Source organism: Tiliqua scincoides, chromosome 2 (genome assembly GCF_035046505.1).
Source record: "Tiliqua scincoides isolate rTilSci1 chromosome 2, rTilSci1.hap2, whole genome shotgun sequence".
Classification (NCBI taxonomy): Eukaryota; Metazoa; Chordata; class Lepidosauria; order Squamata; family Scincidae; genus Tiliqua; species Tiliqua scincoides.
In genome coordinates, this window is record NC_089822.1 from 14,903,026 (window position 1) to 14,928,189 (window position 25,164).

The 25,164-nt window shown below is 41.4% G+C and overlaps 1 protein-coding gene across 2 annotated transcripts in view; it reads left to right on the plus strand.

Moving 5' to 3' along the window:
* The window catches only part of RAI14 (retinoic acid induced 14), a 104,888-nt gene that overhangs the window by 77,186 nt on the left and 2,538 nt on the right, over nucleotides 1-25,164 (plus strand). The window contains exons 5-18 of one of the 2 annotated variants that reach the window (XM_066614107.1): nucleotides 1,256-1,344; nucleotides 3,320-3,384; nucleotides 4,564-4,621; nucleotides 5,876-5,946; nucleotides 7,673-7,779; nucleotides 11,102-11,280; nucleotides 12,076-12,104; nucleotides 13,564-13,653; nucleotides 14,196-14,282; nucleotides 14,914-14,974; nucleotides 17,367-17,485; nucleotides 19,905-21,440; nucleotides 22,861-23,010; nucleotides 24,900-24,965. In XM_066614107.1, coding sequence (XP_066470204.1) covers nucleotides 1,256-1,344; nucleotides 3,320-3,384; nucleotides 4,564-4,621; nucleotides 5,876-5,946; nucleotides 7,673-7,779; nucleotides 11,102-11,280; nucleotides 12,076-12,104; nucleotides 13,564-13,653; nucleotides 14,196-14,282; nucleotides 14,914-14,974; nucleotides 17,367-17,485; nucleotides 19,905-21,440; nucleotides 22,861-23,010; nucleotides 24,900-24,965 — 2,707 coding nt within the window. The remainder of the gene's footprint in view (nucleotides 1-1,255; nucleotides 1,345-3,319; nucleotides 3,385-4,563; nucleotides 4,622-5,875; nucleotides 5,947-7,672; nucleotides 7,780-11,101; nucleotides 11,281-12,075; nucleotides 12,105-13,563; nucleotides 13,654-14,195; nucleotides 14,283-14,913; nucleotides 14,975-17,366; nucleotides 17,486-19,904; nucleotides 21,441-22,860; nucleotides 23,011-24,899; nucleotides 24,966-25,164) is intronic. The other variant, XM_066614106.1, reaches the window with a different exon arrangement.

A 25,164-nucleotide genomic window follows, 5' to 3' on the forward strand; every position in this document is an offset into this window, starting at 1 on the left:
CTGTTGGCTAGAATGTGAGCTCTTTCCTGTCTAAACACGCTTTTAGGGTTTTAGGAAACATGTCATAGGAACAAAATGTTTATAATATTCAGTTCATTGGTGCCTTGGAAAGCAAAATTTAGCTCTTATGTAAAAATATGTTTGTTGTTCAAAGATACATTCTTTTAGTGGACAGTAATGCAGTTTCTGAAGTTACTTGTATTTTTTTCCCAAGACCTTGATTCAAAACACTTAGTTTGTCCATATTTATAGCAGTAGTTTGTGGGACCCAGCTACTGATGGCTTTAAAAGGGGATTAGGCAAATGTATAGAGGACAAGTCTGTTGCTGTCTATTGGTCATGGTGGTGGCTATTGTGCTGCCTTCAGGATTGGAGGCAGTGTGACTCTGAAGACTAGTTGTAGAGGAGCAGCAGTGAAAGGAGAGTGTTTTCCGTAACCTGCTTGAAGGCTTCTTGGAGGTCACAGGTGGGCCACTGAGAGGAATAGGTTGCTGAATTAAATGGCCCAGCAAGGTTGTAATGTAGCATTTGTTTACACTGTGTCTGATACCAAACACATTGGCACAGGGATAAGTAATATTACAGGGGAGGGGGAGATGTGAGAGTTTAGTTTCCATCTTTTTGCTGAGGCCGAGTTATAGCTCCCTCATGGCTATTCCTGTAGATATTTATATCAAAAGGTGCTGTAGAGAATATTTGACTCTTAGGAAAGAAAAAGTATCTATACTTTTAGTGCCCCATCTCCCTTAAAGGGCCTGGCCAGGTTTATACCTGCTTAACTTGAGCAGTTATGAAACTTCTGGTGGTCTCAAACCTTCTCCTGGACCCAAGATTGTGTGTACTCTTAAAACAACAGTTGCATTTTTGAGCTGTGAGTTCTTCCAGAGAATGTTTGTTCTTCCCTCTCTTTTGCAGGAAACCTTTCTTTCTAGGTACAGAACTCTACAGGCTTTTAATTCTACATCAAGTCTGGCAAGCAGGCCTGCTCTCCATCATGAACTCAGTAGCTGCTGTGTACTAACCTCCTAAACAGGGTTGTTACATAGATTGCAAGATTGTGTGTACAGCACTCTAAAGCTGTATGGAAATGCTTATTATTGTGAATTTATGTCTTTCATAAAGTGGGCACTTCTTGACCCAGAGGGAAAACTCTTATCTCAGTAACTTCCTCACCAATAATGTAATACCAGTTGCTTTGGAAAAGGTTCATTGTCAGGATCACCAGATGAAATGTATACTTTTCACTTCTTTTCAGTTTCCATCTGGCTGCCTCCAAAGGGCATGGTGAATGTCTCCGAATTATGCTGACTCATGGTGTGGATGTCACAGTCCAGGATGGAACAGGTATTGCTTGTGGTCTGTCTTGTTCTCTTTATAGGCTTTCATGGCCTTTATAGCTAGTTGTGCTAACTTTGTCTTCGTATTTGACTTCTGTAGGAGATGCTTTATACAGAGCCAGGATACTGATCTGCTTGCCCACTGTTGTTTGAGTAGTAGCTTTTGCTCTCCAGTAACCCAATCTGGGGCCTCCTCCAGCCCAGAGATCTGAGATGCTTTTAACTGAAGATAGCCTTGTCCTTGTGATCCACCTCATGTGTTCCATCAGACATTATTCCCTGTCCTATTTTTTGATTCAGCTGGCCAAAATGCACCTTGTGATTACCATCATTTAAAGTAGCAGTGTCAACTAGCTCCTGCTAGTGCTCCATGAGTACTCAAAATGGAGTGCAAGTCCTCTGCAGACAGACACTACTGTACTCTTCACTCTTCCAAAACAGTTTTAATGGTGCCATCCTGTTTGGATTACTGCAATGCCTTATATGTGAAGCTTCGTTTGCAGGCTACTTGGAAGTCACATAAGGTCCAAAATATAGCAACCAGGCTACTGGCTGGGATCAGGTGTACTCAATATAACTTACCAATCTTCATACTACTACACTGGCTCCCAGTCTACTTCTGAGCACAATTCAAAGTGCTTGTGCTAACCTTTAATGGCCTCAATGACTTGAGACCTGAGTATCTTCTCTGTATGAACCAGTATCTTCTCTGTATGAACCATTCTCTATAATGCTCCAGTAAATGACCTTACAACTATGAGATCATTTTCTGGGAGCATTCAGAAGACAAGAAAATGGCAAGGACCATTTTTTTGCACTTCAAACAATGCCAGAGTTGCTGCTGCCGTGCCTCTGCAGACAACACACATTTAAGAAAGAGAGAATCTCTGCCAACCGCTTACCCAAACGTAAGCTCTACAGTACCAATGATGACCAGACAAAGTGGTTAGAGACACAGCTGAACTAAGATATTCTCAGGTTACCTTTCTGTGGGTCTCACTACCTCTGGAGGTAACATGGACAATGACCAGAGATGGAGCCTCTTCAGTTGTGGCACCCTAATTCTGGTACGGAGTGTGATTTCCTTTTTCACAAGTGAAATACTTTCCCAATTTGGTTATAAATCAACCTGATTTTAATTACTATGCTGTTTGAGCACTAGAATGATGTCTGCCCTGCTATTTAATGTTTTGTTGTTCTATTTGGTATATATAATAAAGCAAGCAGGCATCCCACTGGGAATTCTTTGTATTGAAGAGTGGAATATTGGGTACTTAAATTACACAAGCCTACAAAATTGAGGGTCAGAAAAGTTTCTCCCAAAATTTATTGTGGTTTGATATGAATTTGTGGTGCTGATTCCAAAAATAGCATCCGTTTTGCTCTATCATGTCTAGTTTTGGAGATATAGTATAGCCTCATTAGTGAATGGTTCAGGCAGCTTCCTCATGAGGAAGCCTACACCATGGCTTCCTCATGAGGAAGCCTACACCATGGCTTCCTCATGAGGAAGCTGCTTGAACCATTCACTAAAGAGGCTATGCCGTGTCTCCAAAACTAGACGTGATAGGGCAATACGGATGCCATTTTTTGAATCAGCACTCCCAAATATACCCAGGAATTGGTGTAACGTTTAAGGAAGCAAAATGTGTGTTGGCCTGTGTTATAAGCTCACATTACTGCAAATATGCAGAGTTCTGTATGGGCAAGAGCTTCAGCCAACTGTGAAATATTGTTTTAGTCTAACTGGACCTCTGCTTACCTTTGCAGTGGGTTGGGGGAAGAGGAAAGGAATGGCATACTTTTCTCCAACCACACCATATTGCATCAGTACATTTAACAGAGAACAAAGCAGCTTGGAGATGTACCTCCTTTCTTAATAAACCCATTGTGCAGTAATCTGAGTTTAAAGTATCATTTCTCTTTGAATCACGCATTTCATCATTTCCTGAGTATCTGAAATCATTCCTTACTTATTTTAGGACACAGCGCTTTACATCTTGCAGCCAAGAACAACCACCTTGATTGCGTCAAGAGGCTCCTTCAGGTGAAGTATATACTTCATTTGCACTTCAGCTTTTCTGGTAAATGCTAGTATAAATTAAAGTTCTTTAAAGTAATCTCTTAAGTCTGCAGCAGAATACTTAATATTTGGTCACCTCTTTGTTCCCTGGTATCTGCGTCTGCTAACTGGGAAAGAAGCACCTTTTTAAAGTGTTGTCTGCTTATATTTAGCAAGGAGGGAGCAATTTGTCCCTTTTCACCCCAACGTAGCATCCTTTCCAGTGGTTATTGCCTATGTCTTCTCTGCATCTGTTTTCAGATTATGAACCCTTTGGGGTCAGGGAACCACTTATTGATTTATGTTGCTGCACAAACTGCTTAGTGAACTACTTTTTTGTTGAAAAGCAATATATAAATATTCTTAATTATGACATCATTAATCTGTGCTGTTTTTTGTTTTCCACAACATAGCCAGTGAGATAATGTTTTATGTTCCAGATCTATCTAGCTTGCTATGATCCAGGAGTAAAGGACTAGTAGTCAAATAGGAGAGTATATATGTTGCTTGTACACACAGTGTATAATCTTCATCTGAAGGGACAGTGTTGAAGTGAGGCTAACAAGTAAGAAGAGCTACCGTTGCCAAAATAAACTCAGTGTTTATTGTGGTAGGCACTTAAATCTGTCATCTAAAAATAGCTCTTGTCTGACCTGTCTAAAGCTATGTTTGGCAGCATGTGTTAAGTGAAGAATTGCTGTGTATACTAGTGAATATACTCAAATACTCTTTATTATTGAAAAATGAATATTTATCCTTTATCAGTGAGAATATTTGGTTTTACCCCCTTTTAAAAATATCTGGTTTAACTTGCAAACCACTTGCTTTTGAACAAATATTTTGATTCATTCTTAAATTTGATTACATTCTTGTACAGTTGCCTGCAGGCCTGTTTGCAGCACATAGTTGACCTGTTAGCATATTGAAGTCAAACTGCTCCAAGCTCTGCCTATCAATGGGCTCTTCAGCACTAAGGTTGCAGAAGGGGGCAAGCTTTAGTCAAAAATTCTCCAGTTTAGTTTTCCTTGCATTTCTAGAAAGCTGTGGGTAGCTCTTGTAATTTCTTTGGTGCCCACGAGTCCAGTTCTCCATTCAGTGATACTCAACTTTGGAAACACTTCATGTTTGAATCTCACAAATATAATTTTTCCTCTTGTTCCACAGTCTAAAAGTTTGCCAGAGAGCATAGATAGCTCTGGAAAAACAGCTTTACATTATGCAGGTAATTTTATTTTATTTTTTTATCCTCCCTGTATTTCCCCTAGCAAAGGACAATTCATGTTTAACAAAGAGTGGCTGGCTCCATCATGGCCAACTTTCTGAAATTTTCAAGAGCATTTGGTTGTTCAGTGTTGGAGGCAGAATGAAGGGTTAGATGAGTCTTTCACATGAGTACTAGCAAGGTGATTTTTGTGTAGGACTAGGCTGAATCCTGGAGTTACTATCCTTTGTTACCATTTTCACAATATTCACATAGTACAGTGGCCTGTGCAGAAAAAATGCTGCTGAATTTGACCTGCTTATGTCTTATAGAAAAAGTGTTGCTGGTCATTACAAAATGCCTCCTTAGTTTTCATTAAACTGCACTGACATACTATATAATGCTGTTCCAAAATGATGATGAAGCAAGATGAGTGCTATGGTAGAAAGCAACACTGTTCATTCTGTATATTCCATTTCACTGCCCTGTTGCCACAAGTTTATTGTACAGGCATTAAACACAGTCCTGTTTTTCCAAGAATCCACAGTTTTGGCCTGACTTTAAGCTTGACCAAGCTATGAGGTGTTCATCAACTAATAAACCGGCCCACTTAACCTTCTGAAGCACAGGGTGGGGAGAAGGGTGTTGGCTTGGCCACTATTCTGTCATGGCTTTCTGAAGTTCTAGATCTTTGCAGTGGCCAAACCAACCAGCGCTCACACATCTCCTTCTCCTGTTGCTAAGCAGTGCTGGGACACACCTGATGAGGGAGATAAGCCTGGATGGTAGTGGTGTTCCATCCAGGGTGCAACAGTCAGCAGCATCCAAACTGACTCATTCCACATATGTGCACTGTTTGTTTCTTCTCGAGAGAAGGAAGGGGAGATGTTTTGGGGTGGCCTTTGATTGCCTGCTGCTTGGGGGGAAGAAGCTCGTGGCTTGCTTGTTTGGTCGGTCCTGCTCAGACAAAGCATTTCAGGTCCCTTGGCAGTGCAACACCAAAACAGCTGAAGCCTTTCTCCTCCACTTTGGAGTGTATACATGGGATGGGGATCACAGTGGGATGGCCCCATCCACTTCTATACTTACAAGGTGGGGAAGAAATCTGGGGTTTGCTCTTCATGGGTGGGGGGGGGAGCAAAAATATGAAACCCTGCTGTGTTAGCAGTTGAGCAAGATTCCAGCAAGACAGGAAAATTGTTCTAGTTCTAGTGTATCTATAAAAATGGTCTTTTAAAGAAATCTTCTAATGTGCAACTGCTTTTTTTTTTTAAGCTGCCTGTGGCTGCCTTCAAATAACTCAACTCCTCTGTGAACACAAGTGTCCAATTAATGTCAAAGATGTGGTACGTAACCATTATCATGAACAACTTGCGACTTTTTAATTAATTGCTTTAAAAACAGTTAGCTTATTTTAGTACAGTAAATGTCACTTAAAATCAACTAAGCAGTTCTGAGCAGATCTGACTCCTTCTTTAGGTAGCAGACTAGTTTCCTGCTTGTTCACTGCAAGTCTCCTAAGTGTATGAAACAGAGATACACTCAGTTGCAACTTCTATATGTCCCTACATACCTGGTTCTGGACTGTTTTCCTTTCAGACATGTCAGGAGCTCTTTTCACTCATTATCTCCACATGTTTTGGGATGCATGGCAGGTGTGGGGGAGGGCTTTGGCAAGCCCCATCCTCCCAGTCTTCATGGGAGGACTGGGCTTCATGCTGAACCAAGATTAACATTTATCTGCAGCAACAAACACTGATCACTGGGGGAGGTCCTCCCCATGATTGCCAGTCTGGCTTGTTCCAGGGAGAGGACATGGCCAGGCAGTTTACAGGAATGTGTGTAGTGGAGCAGCAACTGGACAGGTCTAGCATTCATCAAAAAACATACAATTAGTACATGGCAAATGAAAATTTGCCACATGAAAATTTGAAGGAGTCTTGACATTGATCTCTCAATGTGCTAGAGGAGAGCTGTCTTGCAGACCTTATGTTGAGATGTTTGAGTTTCACACTATAGGGGTGTCTTCATAAGGAGAAGAAGTTGTAGAACTGGTCGCTGCTCCTCCTACCTCTTTCAGTGGACCCTGGTCTATACCTCTAGCACTATATCCCATTTCAGAGCATCTTTCTTACTCTGACATGCTAACTTCATTAAGTCCCTATTACAGCTCTAATTCTTAAGTTTCTGGTTCTCCCAAGGGCATCTATTATGCATATTAAGATCAACAATTTTCACACTTGAGATTCCCATTTCTGGAAGGGTTGATTTGTCTTATTTAAAGGTATTTTTGATTCTGATCAATGAGGGTTAGCCCTCATTGAATGATTTATTTATTGTGGTATTTATATACCACCCTTCTCATAGACTCAAGGCGGTTTACATAGGCAAGCTGAGTGTAAACCCCATTTTCCCCTGAGATTTTTTTTGAGTATTATGCCATGAGAAATTCCTGCAGAACCTCCATTTCTCTAGATGTTTCCCTTCATAGTGCATTCGTCATCCTGGCTGCCAACTCTTGCACTTTCCAAGCTCTCACAGTCAAAAGAAATTACAGCTTTTGGGAGCTTTAAAAAATATTATTCCATTCAGAGAATGGTAATGGTAGCAGAATTCTTGGACTCATTACTGTACTTCTAGGTTAACAGAGCCTAGGAAGCTGCCTTCTACTGAATCGGGCTCTTAGTTCAGCCAGTTCAGTATTATCTATATTCTGCACTGCCTGGCAGCTGCTTTCCAGAACTTCAGGCAAGGGTCTTTCTCAGCTGCCAGGGACTAATACTGGGACCTTATGCATGCAAAGCATGATGTCTACTAAAGCTACTGCCCCATCTCCAAGTGTGTAGTAGCCCAGTACACAGCTCGTTTATGCACAGAGTTTTACATAATTGTCTAGTTAAATACATTGTGGTTTTGCAACTCCAGTATAGGAAGCTGCATGTAGAAACCTTTGTCCACATGAGGGTTATACCCCCTGTATTTCAGTGACCACCTCTAAAGTTAACCTTCTAAATTGGCTGAGCATTTGAGTTTATTTGGTAATTGTCTGTTGCATTTTCTCCCCCTACAAAGGATGGAAATACACCTTTGCAACTGACTGTGCAAAGTGGCCATGCTGAAGTGTGCAAATATCTCCTGGAGCATGGGGCAGAAATCAACTCCAGAGACAAAAATGGAAGGTACAACTAAACTGACTTCTTTGTATTCTAAAAACTTCTTCGTTCTTAACAAGGGCTATATAGACCAGAGAACACTCTGAAGGGCTGAAACTGGAGCTCAGGGCAAATGGTGTAGAATTGGATAAGAATGGTGTACTTAACCTGTATTCTACATTATTCTACTGTAGATGCATTAATGCAACACCGGTAAAAGGCAGGACACCAAAAAAAAATCTGCCCCACCAATTTTTCTGAAATTTTTTCTGTTGAAAGTAGAGAGGTAAAAGGATTTTTCTGCACAGTTTGCAGAGTGTTAGTGCCATTTTATGCCCTCTGTGAACAAAGATAATTACTTTAGGAAAACGGAGGCACTGGAGTTGTTTGCAGGGTGTTCCCCCCCCCCCCCAGATGATAAAAAAAATAAACTTTGGCATATTGTTTATGGTGAGGGACTAGACTTTGGAATTCACTTGGTTTGCAGCCCTTCAGTTACAGGTAAATACCTGTAATCCTCTGTGGAATGTGGCAACTGAACAAAAGTTTTGAAAAGTGAGAAATTCAGTCACTTTTCATAACTTCCTCAGATGAGGGGATTCTGCTGGGCTGCATTCCTATATCACTCTCGTAGCACAGCTGAAGTTTCAGGCTTCAGCTTGAGTCAGTCAGCTGGAGATTACAACCTCTACTGTCATTCAGATGTCAAAAAAAAATTACTATTCAGAGTTTCAGGCAGGCTGCCTTCTTCCTCAACCCTGCTAAACTTGACAATACAATCCTAGGCATGCCTACTCAAAAGTAAGTCCCATTTAGTTGACTGGGACTTCTCCCATGTAAGTGTGCATAGGAATCCAGCCAGAGTCAATTTTTATTGAAAACTTACATTGCTGGCAATATACAGGTTTCTCAAAGTAGGGGGATTGTCTCAAGGTTTGTCTTACTGAAGACTTATCTTTCCAGCAAGTGACATGGTGATAAGATTCTTAGCTACTTCTGTTCTGAGGCTGCAAAGATGATGAGGCACCTGTTGCAACAAGAAGCTCAATGAGGTTTTTTCCCCTCAAGCTGTGCACAGGTTACTCAGAGGGCAAAGAGGCACCCCCTACTTGAAGCTGGTGTTATTGAAGGAATAGTTGACCAGCTAACCACAGGGTGAACCAACATTCACCGGGTACTCAGAGGTCAAAGAGGCTCCCACTCTTTGCAAGATCTGGAAGAGCTAGACCTGTGTGCTCAGGAAAAAAATGTTTGGGGGGGGGGGGATTTTCTTGCCTGAAGTCAACTTTTGAGTATGATTTACATAAGGATCTGTACGATAAGCACCATGGACAGTACTTAAAAAACATTGTATCTAGCTTACATTCGATGTGGTAAAGCAAGGCTGCTGTTTCAGGTATATGGAAACACCTTGAATTTTTTCTGTAGGCATTTACCTCATTCTGGTGGCTCCCTGATACTGTTGCAAAAACACAGTTGGCAATGTTTCACAAACACACCTTTGGTAGAATACAGGGTTACTTTTTGATTGTTTTTCAGATATTAACATAAGTCAAGTTTGTTGTCAGTACATGGATGAGAAGATCTTATTTCACTTCCCTGTGTCTTTCATGCTGTAATTAGATATTGTCTCTCCCCCCCCTCCAACCAGGATCTTATTTTCAGGCTTAGAAAGAATTAAAGTCAAGATTTATTTTATTTATTTACTTACTTATGTATTTATATCCCGTCTTTCCACTTAAGGGCCCTCAAGGCAGCTTACAAAATAAAAACATCAATACAATAATGAATAAAACAATATTAAAACATTAATGTAAAAACAATTAAATCCATAAAACAATAAGACACATAACGTAAGACAAGTTAATCTTCTTGGTTATATTTATTAGCTTGAGAATCGTGCAAAAAGCCATCTGTGAGAGGAATCGCCTCTTTGTGCTTTCTCAGGGGCATTTAGAAAAGCATTTTTTCAGTGACCATTCAGAGCACTGTTACTAATCTTGTCAATGCCATACCTTTTTGATGTTTTCATATTATGCGGTTTTGTGAGCATTCATTACCAGCAATCTCTCTAATGTTTCTGCACCACTATGCAGCACCCTTCCAGGCTCCATGATGTTGTTTCTGGAAACTCAGTAATTACATGAGTACTCATCGCCAAACTTCTGGGTTGCCAAGCTCCTAGGTGCTCAGCTCCCCAAATTGTGTAGCCATGCAGGTTAGAGGGAACTGTGTTCACTATACCTCTTCTCATCAGGGTATAGTAAGATACATAATACCAAACTGTTGGCACAAATCCCTGCCGAGAAGTTGTAGCATAAGGGGTTTACCATTTCCACAGATTTCTGTGTGAGTAGGCCACATTGGTTTGAATTAAGATCTTGCCAACTGGACCCACTCACCGTGCTAGATGCTGCTTCCACATAATGTGCATCTCTATGGTGCCTTCACAGATAAAACTGAACTGCACATTTGTAAAACTTCATAAAACCCAAAAAAATAGCCATACAGTTTGGACCAATGTGCTTTGGGCTTTGCTCACTGTGGGCCCTTTGTGAGCTTATGGTAGACCAGAGGTGGGACAAGTGCTCCTAACGGCAGGGTGAGAAGGTGTGAACATGTTCTCCACTCCCATACACAGATCAGGGACTGGATGATACTGTCATGCAGAAGTTCATTCAAATCATGTCAATGAAACTCAGAAATATAAAAACATTTTAAATGACAAAAGGATATTGTAAATTCTTTTGGAAGATGTCACTGTGTCTTATGAAGCACATGCACTTCTGTAATCAATAGTATCCAAGTGAGTTTGATCAAACTAGGACCCCTAAATTCCATAACTTAAACATCTAGTGTGTGCTCTGTCATTTGAGCTATTGTGCTTGCCAGGCTCGAGTGTATCTGGCTGTTATTGTGATCTAGGAATGGCCCTGTTAATTCCTTATGGCAGCTCTTGGGCATTGAATAAAACACAGAGAATCTTTTCGACATGCATACATTTCACACCCATAGACTTGAACTATCAGGGCTGAGCTTATTGCCTTGCCTGCTGTCGTATGCCCCACCTCCTGTTGAAATGCTCTCATGTTACACTGTCAGTGACACTAGCACTCGAGTAATCAAAAATATAGTTGCTATTCTGAAAGGGATAGGGTGCATAAGTGTCTGACTGTTCTTTTTGTCTTCCTGGCCCTGAACTAAACAGGCCATCTCATCTTCTGCAGTCAGTTGAACCTGGAGACTCTTGTCCTATATGAAAATAAATGAGCCTTGAACTCAGCTTCAGGGGTGGTGTTGGCTATCTTACTGTGCCTGTTATTTCATTATCATGTTTGCCTACTTCTAGAACGGCTCTGATGTTGGCATGCGAAGCTGGAAACCTCAGCATTGTGGAAATCCTGGTCAGAAAAGGTGCAGATATGACCTTGGTAGATGCTCTTGGACACAGTGCCCTTCATTATTCCAAACTCTCTGAAAATATAGGAATTCAGAATCTCCTTCAGTCAAAAATTGTCCAAGATTCTGGTATGTCTAATAGCACTCTTAAAATATATAATAACCTTCTCTTGGGATTATTCAGGGAGGCCTGAGGCTCTTTGTGTTAGAATTTGGGGGGGAATGGGTTAATTTGGGTAAAGGTAGTATACTGTCTCATCCAAGCCCTGCATTGAATAGGTCACACGGTACAGCTTTTATAGGACTGTATCACTCCAGATATGACAAGGTGGTCTGCTTGTTTGAAAATGCCCTCATGTCAATTTTGCTATGAATGCACATGGAGGAGAAAGAGAGACTTGAAGGATACAAAGGTTTGGGCTGCTGGATTGTGACCTTAGCATTTGCTAAAGCTGCAGTCCCCATTGTGGATTGAATGGCTATTGTAGATTGAATTGTAGGTTTTGCTGAAATCAATGGAATTTACTATAATCCTGGCTTTAGGTTCTAGGTCAGGGGTCAGCAAACATTTTGGAAAAGGGAACTGGGCATTGGGCAATGATATCTTCACATTACTGCTGAACTTCCACGTTGCTGGGTTCCCAGAAGTGACTGCACGGTTTTCAGCTTGGGAGGTGGAACAGTACAGGGAGTCCGCAAGCCTGTGTGGGTGGCTTCACCATTCCCCATCCAGCAGGTGGCAAATTGGGCAGGAGGCTCCGCCTCCCAAGCCGAGCTCTGCATGGGCCAGATTACTTTGGGTGGCGGATTGGATCTGGCCCACGGGCCGTAAGTTGCTGACCTCTGATCTAGGTATAAGTCTCCTAAGCAGAAAGAAGTTTATGTCATGAGTATAAAATGCAGCATTTTCTTTCTTTTCTATAGATATGAAGTCGCCAACAAAGCCAAAACAGGTAAAAAAAAAAAAAAAAGCAGACCACTTCCTAGCTTAATAAGCATGACAAAAAACTACAAAAAAGATAACCCACAGTAGAAATGCTTGAGTTTGTAAGCAAAGTTTCTAAAACATGCTTCATTAAACCCTTGTATGGAGCTCTAAACTGTTTCAACTGAAAGCTGTCAGAGGAAAACAGAGGTATCCTGACTAAGCTAACTTGCCTTCAAGACAAATGTTGCTATTCCCATCTTATGTAATGTCTTGTGAGCACAGTTAGATCTAAGATGGGAGATCCTCGATCAGGCTCTCTCATATTAAAAAAAAATGTAGTTGTCACAGGGAGGGGGAGGGGAAATCTATTAGTGCCTTGGCAGTGGTTGAGTAGTTAACACTTCTCCCCCCTGCACCATTTGTCTGACCCCCAGAGGGAAATATGCAGGTACATGTACATGGGCAAATAGCTACAGGGAGATTTTAATTGGGCAAAATGGTGTGTGGGGACATAGAGTCATGGCCACATTCTGACTTGTTTACAAGTCAGCATGGCTGACAATAGCATGGCTTCTATTAGCAATTTTTTTTCCTAAAAAATGAGAGATTGAAATCATGGAACTCCTGTTTGTTGATATGTTGTATGTGCTATGAGCAGCCAGTTAGACACTGATCCCTTGGTTGTCACAAGAGTTCTTTTACCTCTGTATGTGGATTTCAACCATAACAACATTTTTTTGAATATCTGAATGGCAAACAGGCAGACCAGAGGTGGAAGGGAGGGAAGAGAGAGAGAGAGAGAGAGAGAGAGAACCAGTTAGCTCTCTAGTAGGCTATTGGCTTGTTGCTAAGAGACTTGCTAAGAGACAGAGTAACAAATTGGGGCTTCTCCCTCTTTGAATCTAGCATTTGCCATAAACCCACTAAGACACAAGATGACTTTAGGCAAACCACTCTTCTCGGCTCCCCAGGAGCAATATGGGGACAGTAACTTCACAGGGTTGTCCTAAGCACTACATCAAGATAATGCATGTAAAGTATATTTGCACACTTGAAAAGCACTATGTAAATGTTAACTATTATTGAGGAGAAGAAGAAAAAAAAGGTGGGAAGAGGCTTTGAAACATTCCAAGAGTGTGAATGTTCTGGAATAGGAGTGAAGGAAAAAGTCTTTCTTCCTGGCTATCCTGAAAATGTTTGGCATCAAACAAGCTATCTGAGGCAGTGAATAGCAGAGTGTTTTCAATCGCTGTTCAGCAGGAAAATGTGTGCTGTATTTATTGCATCTAATGTACTGAAGCATGTGTTGCAAATGGACAAGCTTGTGGTTTAAGCATGTGTCATACCTCTGCACAGCAGTGCTTTGAATGAGATGAGGCATGAATGGTTTTGAAGTTTCTCTTATGCTTTTTAAGAATAACTTTAACGCAGACCTTACTAACCAAACTAACAGACCTCCCTTTTCTGGCCTGTGAAACTTTCAGCATGAGCAATCCTCTAGATTAAGTTCAGAAAGAAGTGGAACTCCCAAAAAACGCAGAGCCCCACCACCTCCTCCAGTCAGTCCTATCCAGGTAATGTGAACGCGTGTGTGTGTATGCATATATGTGTGTATAGCTAGGTGGGGAGGGTGGAAGAGTGTCCTGTCAGGAATACATCTGGTTAAATTTGCTTTGTGCAAATCCTCTTTTTATGTCCACATCTCTTGTATGTACCATCAGTGAATCCTCATAAAGGTTGAAATAGGGTGGCTTATTGAGAACCCGTATTAGTTTCGTTTTACAGGGGGTCTGTTGGGGAATACGATAGGGTCCTAAGTTTAGAGCCATAGAGCTTATAAAGGTACTGCTTTCATCTGATGCTGACAGTTGCGTCTTTCAACAAGTGGCTTAAAATTCCCCTACGCGTCCAGACAGCTTTGCGTATGGGAGTTCAAACATCTTAACCAGCAGTTTTAATATTAAACAGAGGCATTACTTGGGTGATGGTTCAGCTGCATGCTTGCTGCTGTCTAAAGTCAACTGTATAAACCTGCTTGTGTTTGAACTAAGGGAGAGCTATGTCTTCTGCTAGCAAGAAGCAGTTTGTATCCCTAAAATGCCTTCATCTTTTTCAGCTCAGTGACTTGTCCTCTCCACATTCAACAACTTCAACTCCAGTATCTGGGAAAAGCCAACCGTTTTTTGCTGAACAGGGATCCAAGGTATACTCATTTTCAGTCTTGCTTCTGGTTGAGTATGAACTCTTCTTATTTTGTGGTGGTTTGCATGGTCTAATGGCACTCTCCCAGGTGAAAGGTCCACAATGAGTCCTGAAATTCCATCGCCCCCACAAACTTGAAGAGAGATAATGTCTTTTGAAATGTTAACTCTTGATAATTTTACCACAATTAGTGTTGCAGATCTGAGTAATTGTAATTAATAGATTAATCAATTAAAATGTTAGTTGATTAAGCAATAGACTGAGTTTAATTGGTGAGACGGAGTGCACTTGATTTTGGATTGGCGTGTCATTGTAATAAGGAATGATACTGTTTTTCTTAAGGGCATTTATTCCTAATAAGAAGCACTAACTTTTGTTAAGTTGTAAATTAACCATATACATCTTTCCATGTTTCAAAAACCCTTTTACAGAGGTTTTGCCAATTTCTGCACATTTATTGCAGTGCAATCATTTGCCTAAATATTTAGTTGGGTGACAACCTACTCTAATATCAGGTATTCCCTCAAAAGAGGATTTCTGGTGTGTAAATATTCACCTTTCTGTGCTTTTTTGTAACTGCATCAGTTTTGATGCATTTTGTAAAGGAAGTTGCTTATGTGTTTGTGTTTCAGCAAGGGGAGATCAGTGCCATTCAGGGTGATAGTAAGGATGGACTGAGTGAAAGCACCACAGGTAAGGCATCAGTAAAGGGATTTCGTGTAGAGCCTGATACTTGAATGTCCTTGTTTCCTGTCTCTCTTTTCCCTCCTCCCCTCAGCTGTTTTCTGAAAGTTGAACCTCCAGTAGCAAGTTGCCATGTCTCATTATGAATTGTTGTCCTATTAGGCCAGACTGGTAAAATCAGAGACGTGAACTACTTGAGGATATCCTGTTGACTCGCCTTATCTTAAAATTTGCAAGGAAGGAGACTCTTACCGTCTCCTTGGCCATCTTGGCACTTTGCTGAAGGATACTTAGGCATTTCCTGGCATTTAACATAACAAGAATTATGTGTACATGTGTAACCTCTAGAGTGTTTGATCAGGGAGAGTGGAGTCTAAGTCATCAGGTCCATAATGTTAGAATATTTGTTAGCTGCCCTTCAACATAAACTTTCCAAGGCATCATAAAGATAAAAACAATACAATAAAAAGAACACAATCAGTAAAATATCACTCAGCACTCCTTTTTCCTGTCACCACTTACCTAACCTCTGATGGTGGAGGAGGAGGGCTTCCATAGTCAGATTTGAATAACCTTGTTTGGTAAGGGATAGTCCTTCAGACAGCTAGATAAAGCTATTTATGGCTTTATTCTGTTTTTCTTAACCAGCCCTTTGTTGTGTCCAGATATAAACGAGTGACCAGTTTGCTGTTTAAACACGGAGATGTGCTATCTCCAGCTAGTCCCATTCAGTACCTCTGCAGCCACATTCTGTATTAAGTGATGTTTCCACAAAGCCTTCTAAGGCAGTCCCATAAACAGCCATCAAATACATCAAGATGACCTTGGCCTGATCACATACATTTAGCCTAAACTAAGTCATAGGGTGGTTATGAGGATAAAGTTTTAAATAAAGGGCAATTTTTAAGGGAGTTAAAGAATAAGAGAGAAAATTGTAAGGTGAAATGGTGATGTTCAGAAGGAAGTTGGAATTGTTGCTAAGAGAGAGGTCAGGCTTCGGTATCTGCGGGGCATAAGTTCTCGGACCCCCTGTGGATACTGAAATTCGCGGATAAACAAATCCATGATTGGCCCCTTTAAGCCCTCCAAAGGGGACTAGAGCTGCACTCTGGTCCCTTCCCCTTTCTGAAACCCTTAGAGCCAGCACACATCTGTCCACTTGCTTCTACAGGCTTCAGAATGGCTGTTTCTGGCTGAAAAACCGGAGGGAAACTGGAAGTGACATTTTTCAGCCATGTAAAGCATTTGGAGGCTTGGGGAAACCCTCCAGGGCCTTATATGGCTGAAAAAGTCACTTCCAGTTTCCCTCCGGTTTCTTGGGAAGAAACAGCCACTCTGAAACTCGCAGAGGCAGCAAACAGACATCTGTCTTTCTATCTTTCTTTCATTGTATATGTTTAAAACTTCTAATTTTTTTTAAAAGGATAACTTTTTTCCCATTTAGACTGCCCTGAGTTCCTTGGGATAAGAGCAGCATAGAAGTGTCATAATTTTGGGCTTTTTGTATGTATCCAGCATTTTGTATGCTGCCTTTTCCAAAATTACAAGGCTACTAGCACTGTTAAGTCACCAATTCAAAAGCCTTGTCTCCAGCAGCAGCGGCAGCAGAGCGGTAGTTCTGAACTCTGAGAGTGCATGAGTAACTTGTCATACCCTGGCAAAGGACAAACCAATCAGTGTATCTTCTGTCTAGCACAATAAACTGAATCTTTCATAGGTAAGTACCTGAATCATCAGGGAAAGTAGTGAGGTAGGGTATGCTGCACAACAACAAAAACCAGCTTGGCAAAATGGGGCTGACAATATGTCCAAGACTTTTCTGTAGAGATGGGGAGAGTTTTGCACGTTGTAGTCCCAATGTGTGGTCTGAAACTGAACATGTTTTTTGCTCTTAATGTCCAGCATACACAAGATGTTCACTTTGTAAAACATCATTGTGCACCAATAAGAGGATCTTGGCCAGTGATAGTTTTCAGGTTTTTATCAAATGTTCAGCCTGTCGCTCTAGCCTTTTTAAATTTGTCATCTCTTTATGAGATTCATGCATTTCCACTTTTTATAACTAAATGCAGTACCATCTTGAAGCACAGATGTGTTAGTTTAATACAGCCATTTTCAACCACTGTGCCGTGGCACACTGGTGTGCCGTGAATGGTCATGTATGCCACAAGAGTTTGGAGGAGGGTCATTTGTTAGTAGGGCAACTGGAAGAGTGTGAACCCCTGCTGTCAGGCCAGTGTGCCTTGTCACTTGTCAAAAAAACTAATTATGTGACTTGACAATTTTAGCTCCTTGTCAATGTGCAATGAGATGAAAAAGGTTGAAAATCGCTGGTTTAATGTATAATTCCACAATGTGCATCTAATTTGCTTTCCCTTCCTTTTCTGGTTTATTTTTCAAGGTGCTGATAGTTTATTGGACATTAGCTCAGAAACAGACCAACAAGATCTGCTTTCACTATTGCAAGCAAAAATTGCTTCTCTCACCTTACATAATAAGAAATTACAAGAAAAATTGCAGGTTTGTTGCACAACAGTCCTCAACAAAGTCCATGGTGTTTGCTTTTTTTTTTTTTAACTGTCATGTGAACAAGAAGTGTTCTTTACTAGTCTGACATTGGGGTCAAATGTACACATACAAAGCATACAAATAACCAACTTGGGAAATTGTCTTGAGCATAACATCAGCAAAGATGAAAATAAAACCTTTTCCATTGTGATACAGGAAGAAAACAGTAGCAAAACTAATAGTCAATAATAGTAGTGATTTTTTTGTACATATAGTAGTGATTTTTAGTAGTTCTTTTGTACATATATCTACATATTACATAAATATTTAAAAGAAAAACAGGCAGGTCAATTTCAGTTTCGCTGTCAGTGCAGTTGGGGTAAAAGGTGATCCCAACCCCATCAGAGTATACAGGTCCAGCCTATTTATACACTGGATTTTTATAAACGGATTTGACTCAACACAAATGGCCCCTGCAAATGAGAAGGAATGTGCTGATCCCTGGAGAAGGGGAAAAATGCATACCTTTAAAATCAGTTTTAAAAACTGAACAGTCCTTTAACAACAGCCTCCTTAATGAGAGAGAGTGAGAGGGCAGCAGGCTAACAATCCATCAATCCTCCTCTCTCCTTCAGACCCCTCCCTTCCCCAGCACATGAAAGAAAGTGATAATTTTGCATTGGTGAAGGGAGGGGCTGAGTTAAGTGCTGATGGATTGTCTTCTTAATGACTCTTTAAGATAAGAGTCATTAGATAAGAGTCAAGATAAGAGTCAAAAGGTCAGCAAGGCTGTTTTTCAGTCACTGGAGCAAAGAAACTTTTTTTTTTTAAATCCAAGTCAGTGCTTGGAACGAACCCACTGCAGTACACTGCAGTTTACAAAAAAAATGACAGTGGAAGCATGGAACACCACAGGACAATTGGTTAATTAATTAGTTTAGTGCATGGGGCATGGGGTTGTAAAAGATTGAAATTGAAGGTTATTTTTTCACTTCTCCAAGGTTAATTCGAACTGGTGAGAGTTTTAACAATTTCATGTGTTGGTGTGCTGACTGACAAGAAGTGCTTAATTTTACCCCAAAATGAGAACTCTTTGGTGGGATATTCGGACATGAAAGATCTAGGTACTGGAGTATAGAAAGTTGACATTCTCTGTTTCTGAATGGATAGGATAATCTTAAAAACAACTATTGTTTGTCCAAGATGTTTTATTATACTGTGCTACTCCTTGCCATTCAACTGTGTTTAGGAGTAGACATACAGGTTAAAGTAAGTTAGAGGAGAACATAAGTTTGGTAGGTTAAGCCATTTCTGCCCAATGTTGCATATATGCAACAGGGACCAAATGGCACCTGTGGGTCAAGCAAAAATGAGTTAAACAGGATTACAAAATTTCTGCTCCTGAACTAAACTGCTGGTTTGCTATTTTTTTCAGTCATGAGCATCTTCATTCGTTCTCAGATGCCTTTGCCCTTCTCTGAGGGAGAGATTATAACTTCCTTCTGAAAAATCAGAGGAGTGACAAACTCTGAAATGTTCATTGACTTAAGACAATACAAAACTGGCATGTAGCCAGTTCTTCCAATGCCAAATTGAAAATCCATATTTTGCTGACAGAGCCATTATGAAGATTCTGGGAATTGCTTTACCCCTTCATATCTTTGGTTCAAACCCTCTCTCTTATGTTGGCTGCCATCCCAAATGTTTTGATTCTGGAAGTGCTGATCATTAGTGAATAATTTTAAATATCTCCAGGACTGGGACTTGTTCTCTTGGTGATATTCCCTCAATGTGATCTTTATTGTAGAGTGTAGTTGGAAGGCATTGTGTACTGTTGCACTTTGTGTGAACAGTACAAAAATAAAGTGCTTTGTACTACAATAATCTCTGCAGAAATATATAAAGATTCATGTGAACATGGACTAAACATTTGGATCAACTGTGTGAAGTATAAATGCCAAGGAGTGGACACACGACAAATAGCTAACTCACAGAGTTCATAGCCACAAGATGTGGAGGTGGCCTCTGGCATAAGCGATGTTAAATGGATGGGAGATATTTCCCTGTTAATTAATGAATAATAATATATATCTCTAGAATATTAACAGAGATGAGGGGATAGAATAACTTCTGTATCTGCATCATGACCATGTCACCTAGATGTCATTCATCAGTTTGATAGTGAGAGGGGAGGCCTGTGTGTCAAGAGTGTTCAACTGGCCACCAATCAAAATTTGAACTTGATGGCTCATACAGCACTGCAATTTTTATGTTCCAGTGTTGTGTTAAAGTTTCTTGGTAACTTGGTAATCTTGGTAACTGGAGAAATATGTGGCCTCTAGTTTTCATCATTGGCTTAAAGAAGGTTTGAAATTCATTGTGCTTAGAATCAAAATTAATTGTTTAATACTGCCATCTGCTGTTTGTACAGGTGAAAGCACTCAAAATAGAAGACATGAATAGCACACTGGATTCATATTGTTCCACCCAAATGGAATTTGATCACTCAACAGACAGGCTAAGTGAAAGCTCAGCAGTGGCTCAGGAAATAAGCTCCCCTTCTCCAATTGCAGTGCAGGCTCAGGAAGAGGCAAGAAATAATGAAATAAAAATTAAACGGCTGCAAGATAACTTGGAGGAAGTGCAGAAAAAGCTGGATAGTTCAGAAGCAAGGAGGCGGCACTTAGAGACCCAGCTTCAGTCTGGAGCACTGGAACCCACTCACTGCCTAAACAGCTCAGAGGTTTCAGAGAATGGCTCTGACCTCAATCAGAAGCTGAAAGAAACTCAAAGCAAGTATGAAGAGGCTATGAAAGAGGTCCTGCAAGTTCGGAGGCAAATGAAGCTGGACCTGGTGGCTTCAGAAAGCAGAGAGGCTGACTTGCAGGAGCTCAGAGCAACATGTGAACAAGTTGAACTGCTAAAGGAAGAATTGAGGAAAGTGCTAGAAGATGGTGAGAGGCTCAGGATGAGAGTGAGAGAGCTTGAGGAAAAGTTGGAAGAGAGAGAGAGGAATGTGGCTGGCACTATGTCGGCAGAAGAATGTGAGGAGATGAAAAATTCCTATTGCTTGGTGATTGAGAATATCAATCAGGAGAAGGCCTTGCTGATTGAGAAGTACAGGGAGGGGCAGGAGGAGATCAAAAGGCTGCAAGACAAGCTGAAGGATCAGATGGAGTCAGGGAGCAGTGAAGAAGCTTCAGAGGTGAGAGATGCGAAGAACAGGATGATCAGTGAGCTAAACAGGCAGGTCAGTGAACTTTCTCAGCTGTATAAAGAGGCACAGGAAGAACTTGAGGATTGCAAAAAGAAGAGCGTCCCCCAGGATGCCCAGTCAGGAAGCATACCAGTGGAGGAGCACAAGAAGCTGATGGAGGTCAGTGTCTCACAAAGAGAGCAAGCAGAGCGTGCCTTGTTGGAAATGAAGGCGCAGTACGCAAAGGTGTTAAGTGAAGCAACGCAACTTCAGAGCCTGGTTGACTCCCAAAAGAAGAACTCTGTCTCCATCACGGAGCATCTTCAGGTGGTTACAGCCCTCAGGACCTCCTTGAAGGAAATGGAGGAAGAAATAAATGATCTGAAAGAACAGCTTCTGTTCAAGGAAAGTGAGGTGCAGCGTCTGCAGAAGGAGCTGTTGGAAGAAGAGGAGGCGGTGTGTGAAGCTATGGTGCCCAGAGTGTTGTACGAGGAACTTCGGTCTACATCCGAAGGAGAAGTCAACTCCTTGTCATCCAGACTGAAGGACTTGATGAAAGAGAAAGAGAGCTTGTCAGCAGATCTTTCACAGTTAAGGATGGGAATCTCACAAGTGAAAGGGGAGAAAGAGAATCTGCGGGTTCTCCTTGAAGCCAAGGAACAGGAAATCAAAGGATTGCTTCAGCAGTACCATCAAGCTCAAGAAGAGCTGCTTGAAATGAAGAAGGCTTCAGAGAGTTTCTCAAAACTAGAAGAGGATAAAGATAAAAAGGTTGGTAGGTATGACAGCTGGGGATGGCCAGTGGATTTCCTGTGGGCTGGATCTTGCCCCGATGCAATTTTTTTAACTGGCTGCTGCAACTTCTACCAAATTTTGATAAACACTCTGTGGTGTTTTTTTTTTTTTGGTCCTCTCATGGAACTCAAGATGGGGCGCTTGGGCTTCTGAGGTGATTTCCCACCCAGGCACTGACCTGCTTAGTTTCAGAAAGTTTGCATTGTCGGGGTCAAAGCAAGGCATTGTACAGTCTGTTATTTCTCTTGAGTTTTGAATGGCAATAAAGTATGCAGGGTGAACCAAAAGTAGGTGGAGAGTAGGTGGAATAGGGTTTGTGTTAGGGTTATACTATAACAATGGTGTTCATTATAACTATGGCATTTGTGTTATATTCTATTGTATGTATTTACTGTCCACCTACTTTTTGTTCACCCTGTATATTTGTCTGTAATGTTATGCTTGAACACATGTGCTCTGCAACTGATAAGCCTTTACTTCCAGATGTGGTACTTGCTTTACTATGAATCCAGATGCTTGTGACTAGATGGGTCAGCTTGTGCACCAAAATACACTTCCAGACTGCTCTCTAGATGAGTCATCAGTGTCTGTATAATCTTGTTTTTGTTCTATGGCATTTACAGTCATTTGGATGATGGTAACAGTTCAGTGGTCCAGCACTCAAAGTCCTGCAGGTTAAACTGCAGGTTAAACAGGTCCTGCAGGTTAAACTGCCTGAATAATTCTGAAGAGAGGTTGATAGATCTAGGCAAATCCTCTTGAAAGACATTGCAAAATCATTCAAGGGCCTATTGCCAAGATCAGTGGGGTGTGCCAGAAGCTATGTAAGTTACCTTTAAGTTGCTATCTGTTAGAACCATCTGCCACAAATGAGGATCCTGGGCTGAACTGGACCTCCTGGCTTTTTACATCATAAAGGCAGCTAGCAATGTGCATATGAAAGAGGTTGTGTGTATATATAACATATAGAACTGGTGCAGAGGCAGCACTCTGGTCTTGGTATTTTGTGTCTTAAATAGAAGAAAGGTGCATAGTCCCTCTGTATGCTTAATCTGAGTATCTAAATCATGAGTAGCGGAGGGCCGCAAACCAAGAACTGAAACCATGAGTTATTTTTATTCATGATTAAGCATCACATCTGCACCAAATAAAACATAGTTAAGGCAGTTTCCTCAGCTCTCTAGCTTGCAAGGAGGATCTTGCTGGTGTTTTAGTGTATATACCCCATATGTCCACCTATATGTTTGGGATCATTGCAAGAGTTAGGGCAATAAACTGTGATTAACAGCTACCATGGTTAAGTATATATGTATGCAATGGGGAAGGGGTCTTGGAATTATGGTCCTTCCTTATACTTTATAATGCAGTGTCCCTCTTTCTACCCCTCTCCTGCCAGATACATGACATGTCTAAGGAAGTGAGCAAATTGAAAGAAGCACTGAACAGCCTCTCTCAACTTTCCTACTCAACTGGCACTCCTAAAAGACAGAGCCAGCAGCTGGAGCTGCTTCAGCAACAAGTCAAGCAGTTGCAAAACCAACTAGCTGTAAGTTAATCATCTTTTTTTAGAACTGTAAGCAATTGCAGGTTCTGAGGACTTCCATGCAGTGAAAGTGGTGACAGAAGTACACTTTGAACTTTTTAGAGAATCAGTGCCAGGCAGTGTCTGCAGAGATTCCTCAGGGAACTGGGGCAGTAATCCCATTTTTAAGATAAAGTCCTAGTCCGTGCATTACTGGGGGTGTTGCTTCATACAGAGGTGTCATCTCCCCTCCATTTCACCATCCAGACATTGTCAGTAGGGCACGCCATAGCAATGCTAGTTTTTTTGGATGCTCACTTTAAACAATCTTCCCATGCAGGTCAGTCTGCAATCCAGACCTGTAGTGCACCTCAGGTTAGATAGCCAAATATGCTGCAGAAAAGTTCTAGATACAAGTCAGCTGGCAGGTGATAACTTGGCTCTGATGCTGTATATGGGAACAGGTCTCCAGGGTCTTATGCAGAGGCTTTTTTCATTGCCCTGCTACCCAATCCTTTTGCATACAATCAAGTGCTTGACCCATAAGCCATAATCACCTAAGAGAGGGAAATAAGAAGCATACTGAAAATGAGTTCTCCACCACTGATGGGGTGCAGCATGCACCCTATACCAGCATTTCTCAAACTCTCCTAGAGTTTGAGAAGTGTAATAAGTCTTTGCAGGGGAGGGGTGGAAGGCAACCATGCAATCTGCAAGATCACACTGCTTCGGGGGACATAGGGTTTTTTAAACGTACCTCAGTCCCTGCCACTGTCTTGGGGAGAGGGGGGTGCAGGAAGCCCCGTGCCTCTAAACACTGGGGAAAAAAACCATGATTGCGACCCACTTCCAGGTTGTGATCATGAGACCGAAAGTGTTTATTGACCGAAAGTGATCATGTTTATTTCAGTGTTTAAAGGCAGGGGGAGCCCTGCAGAAGGCTCCATGGGGCTCCTGCACCCACCGAACACTGGTAGGGGCGGAGTTACTTTTAAACAAGCCCCTGTGTCCTGCACAGTGGCATGATCCTGGAGATCGCATCACTGCCTTCCCCCTTTCTCCATCCCTTAAAGGGGCGGCGGTAGGGGGTTCTCAGGCTGGTGGGCTGTGACTCACCAGTTTGAGAACCACTGCCTTACATGCTTAGCAGTATTTCATTGACCAGAGATCAGTGATTGAATAAACATTCTACCTCTTAAAGGAGGTGTGTGGGCAGTGTGGAGGTTGGAAGTAATTGTACTTTCTTTAGTAACCTGCTGGGTGTCTTTGAGGAGATCTGTTTGGGGGGGGGGATGGGACTGAGCTATACATCAACAGTTATTTCACTCCTAATTGCAAAGAGGGACATATTTTAAAAATCAGTTTGAGAACCTGTTTGTAAAATTATTTTGAGTTCTAAATATGCCCAACTGGTTATAGCAATGTAACTTAAGTGTTGGGATGCAGTGAAGCCAAGTTGCTATATATACTGTAGAATGTGGTGTCCTCACATAGCACTAGCACCACATTCTTTAAAGTACTTATGCTCTCTATTTACATTAAGAATAAACAGTGGTTTGGGAGTATTCTAGGCAACTGTTTCTCTAGTACTAGGAACTCTTTCCCAGTTCTAACTAAAACTGTCACAGTCCAAATCTTGTAGACAACTAACTGCTGCTACTGACACTCCTTCATGACCTCTTTAGTACTACTCTCCTGTCTGCTCTCAAAGTCATATTAGAGACAAAAACTTATGCAGAAGGGGGGATGTGTGAGGGAGGGAAGAGGCTGCTTAACTCTTCAATAAGACCAGGAAGTGGCTAAGGAGTTTGCTCAGCATGGAGGGACGAAACACTCGCTAAGGCTCAGTCTTAAGGCTTGGGTTGGGCCGGCATGTATTTTTACTCTTCTTAACCAGCCATTTTTATTTGTAGGACACAAAGAAGCAACACCAGGAGATTGTATCTGTCTACAGGACACACCTTCTCTATGCTGTGCAGGTAAAAGGAAGACTTTCTCCAGGAATTCCTCTGTCAATATGCTAGTGAAAGGCAGCACTTCAACAACTGTATAAAATACAGATATATTTAATGTGCATTTTGCAGACAGTCACTCCCTTTTCAATTCAGTACTGTCATTTTTTTTCAAGAGACTATTTTAAGCATTTAGCTTTTATTCTTGCTTCACAAACTTGGTTTT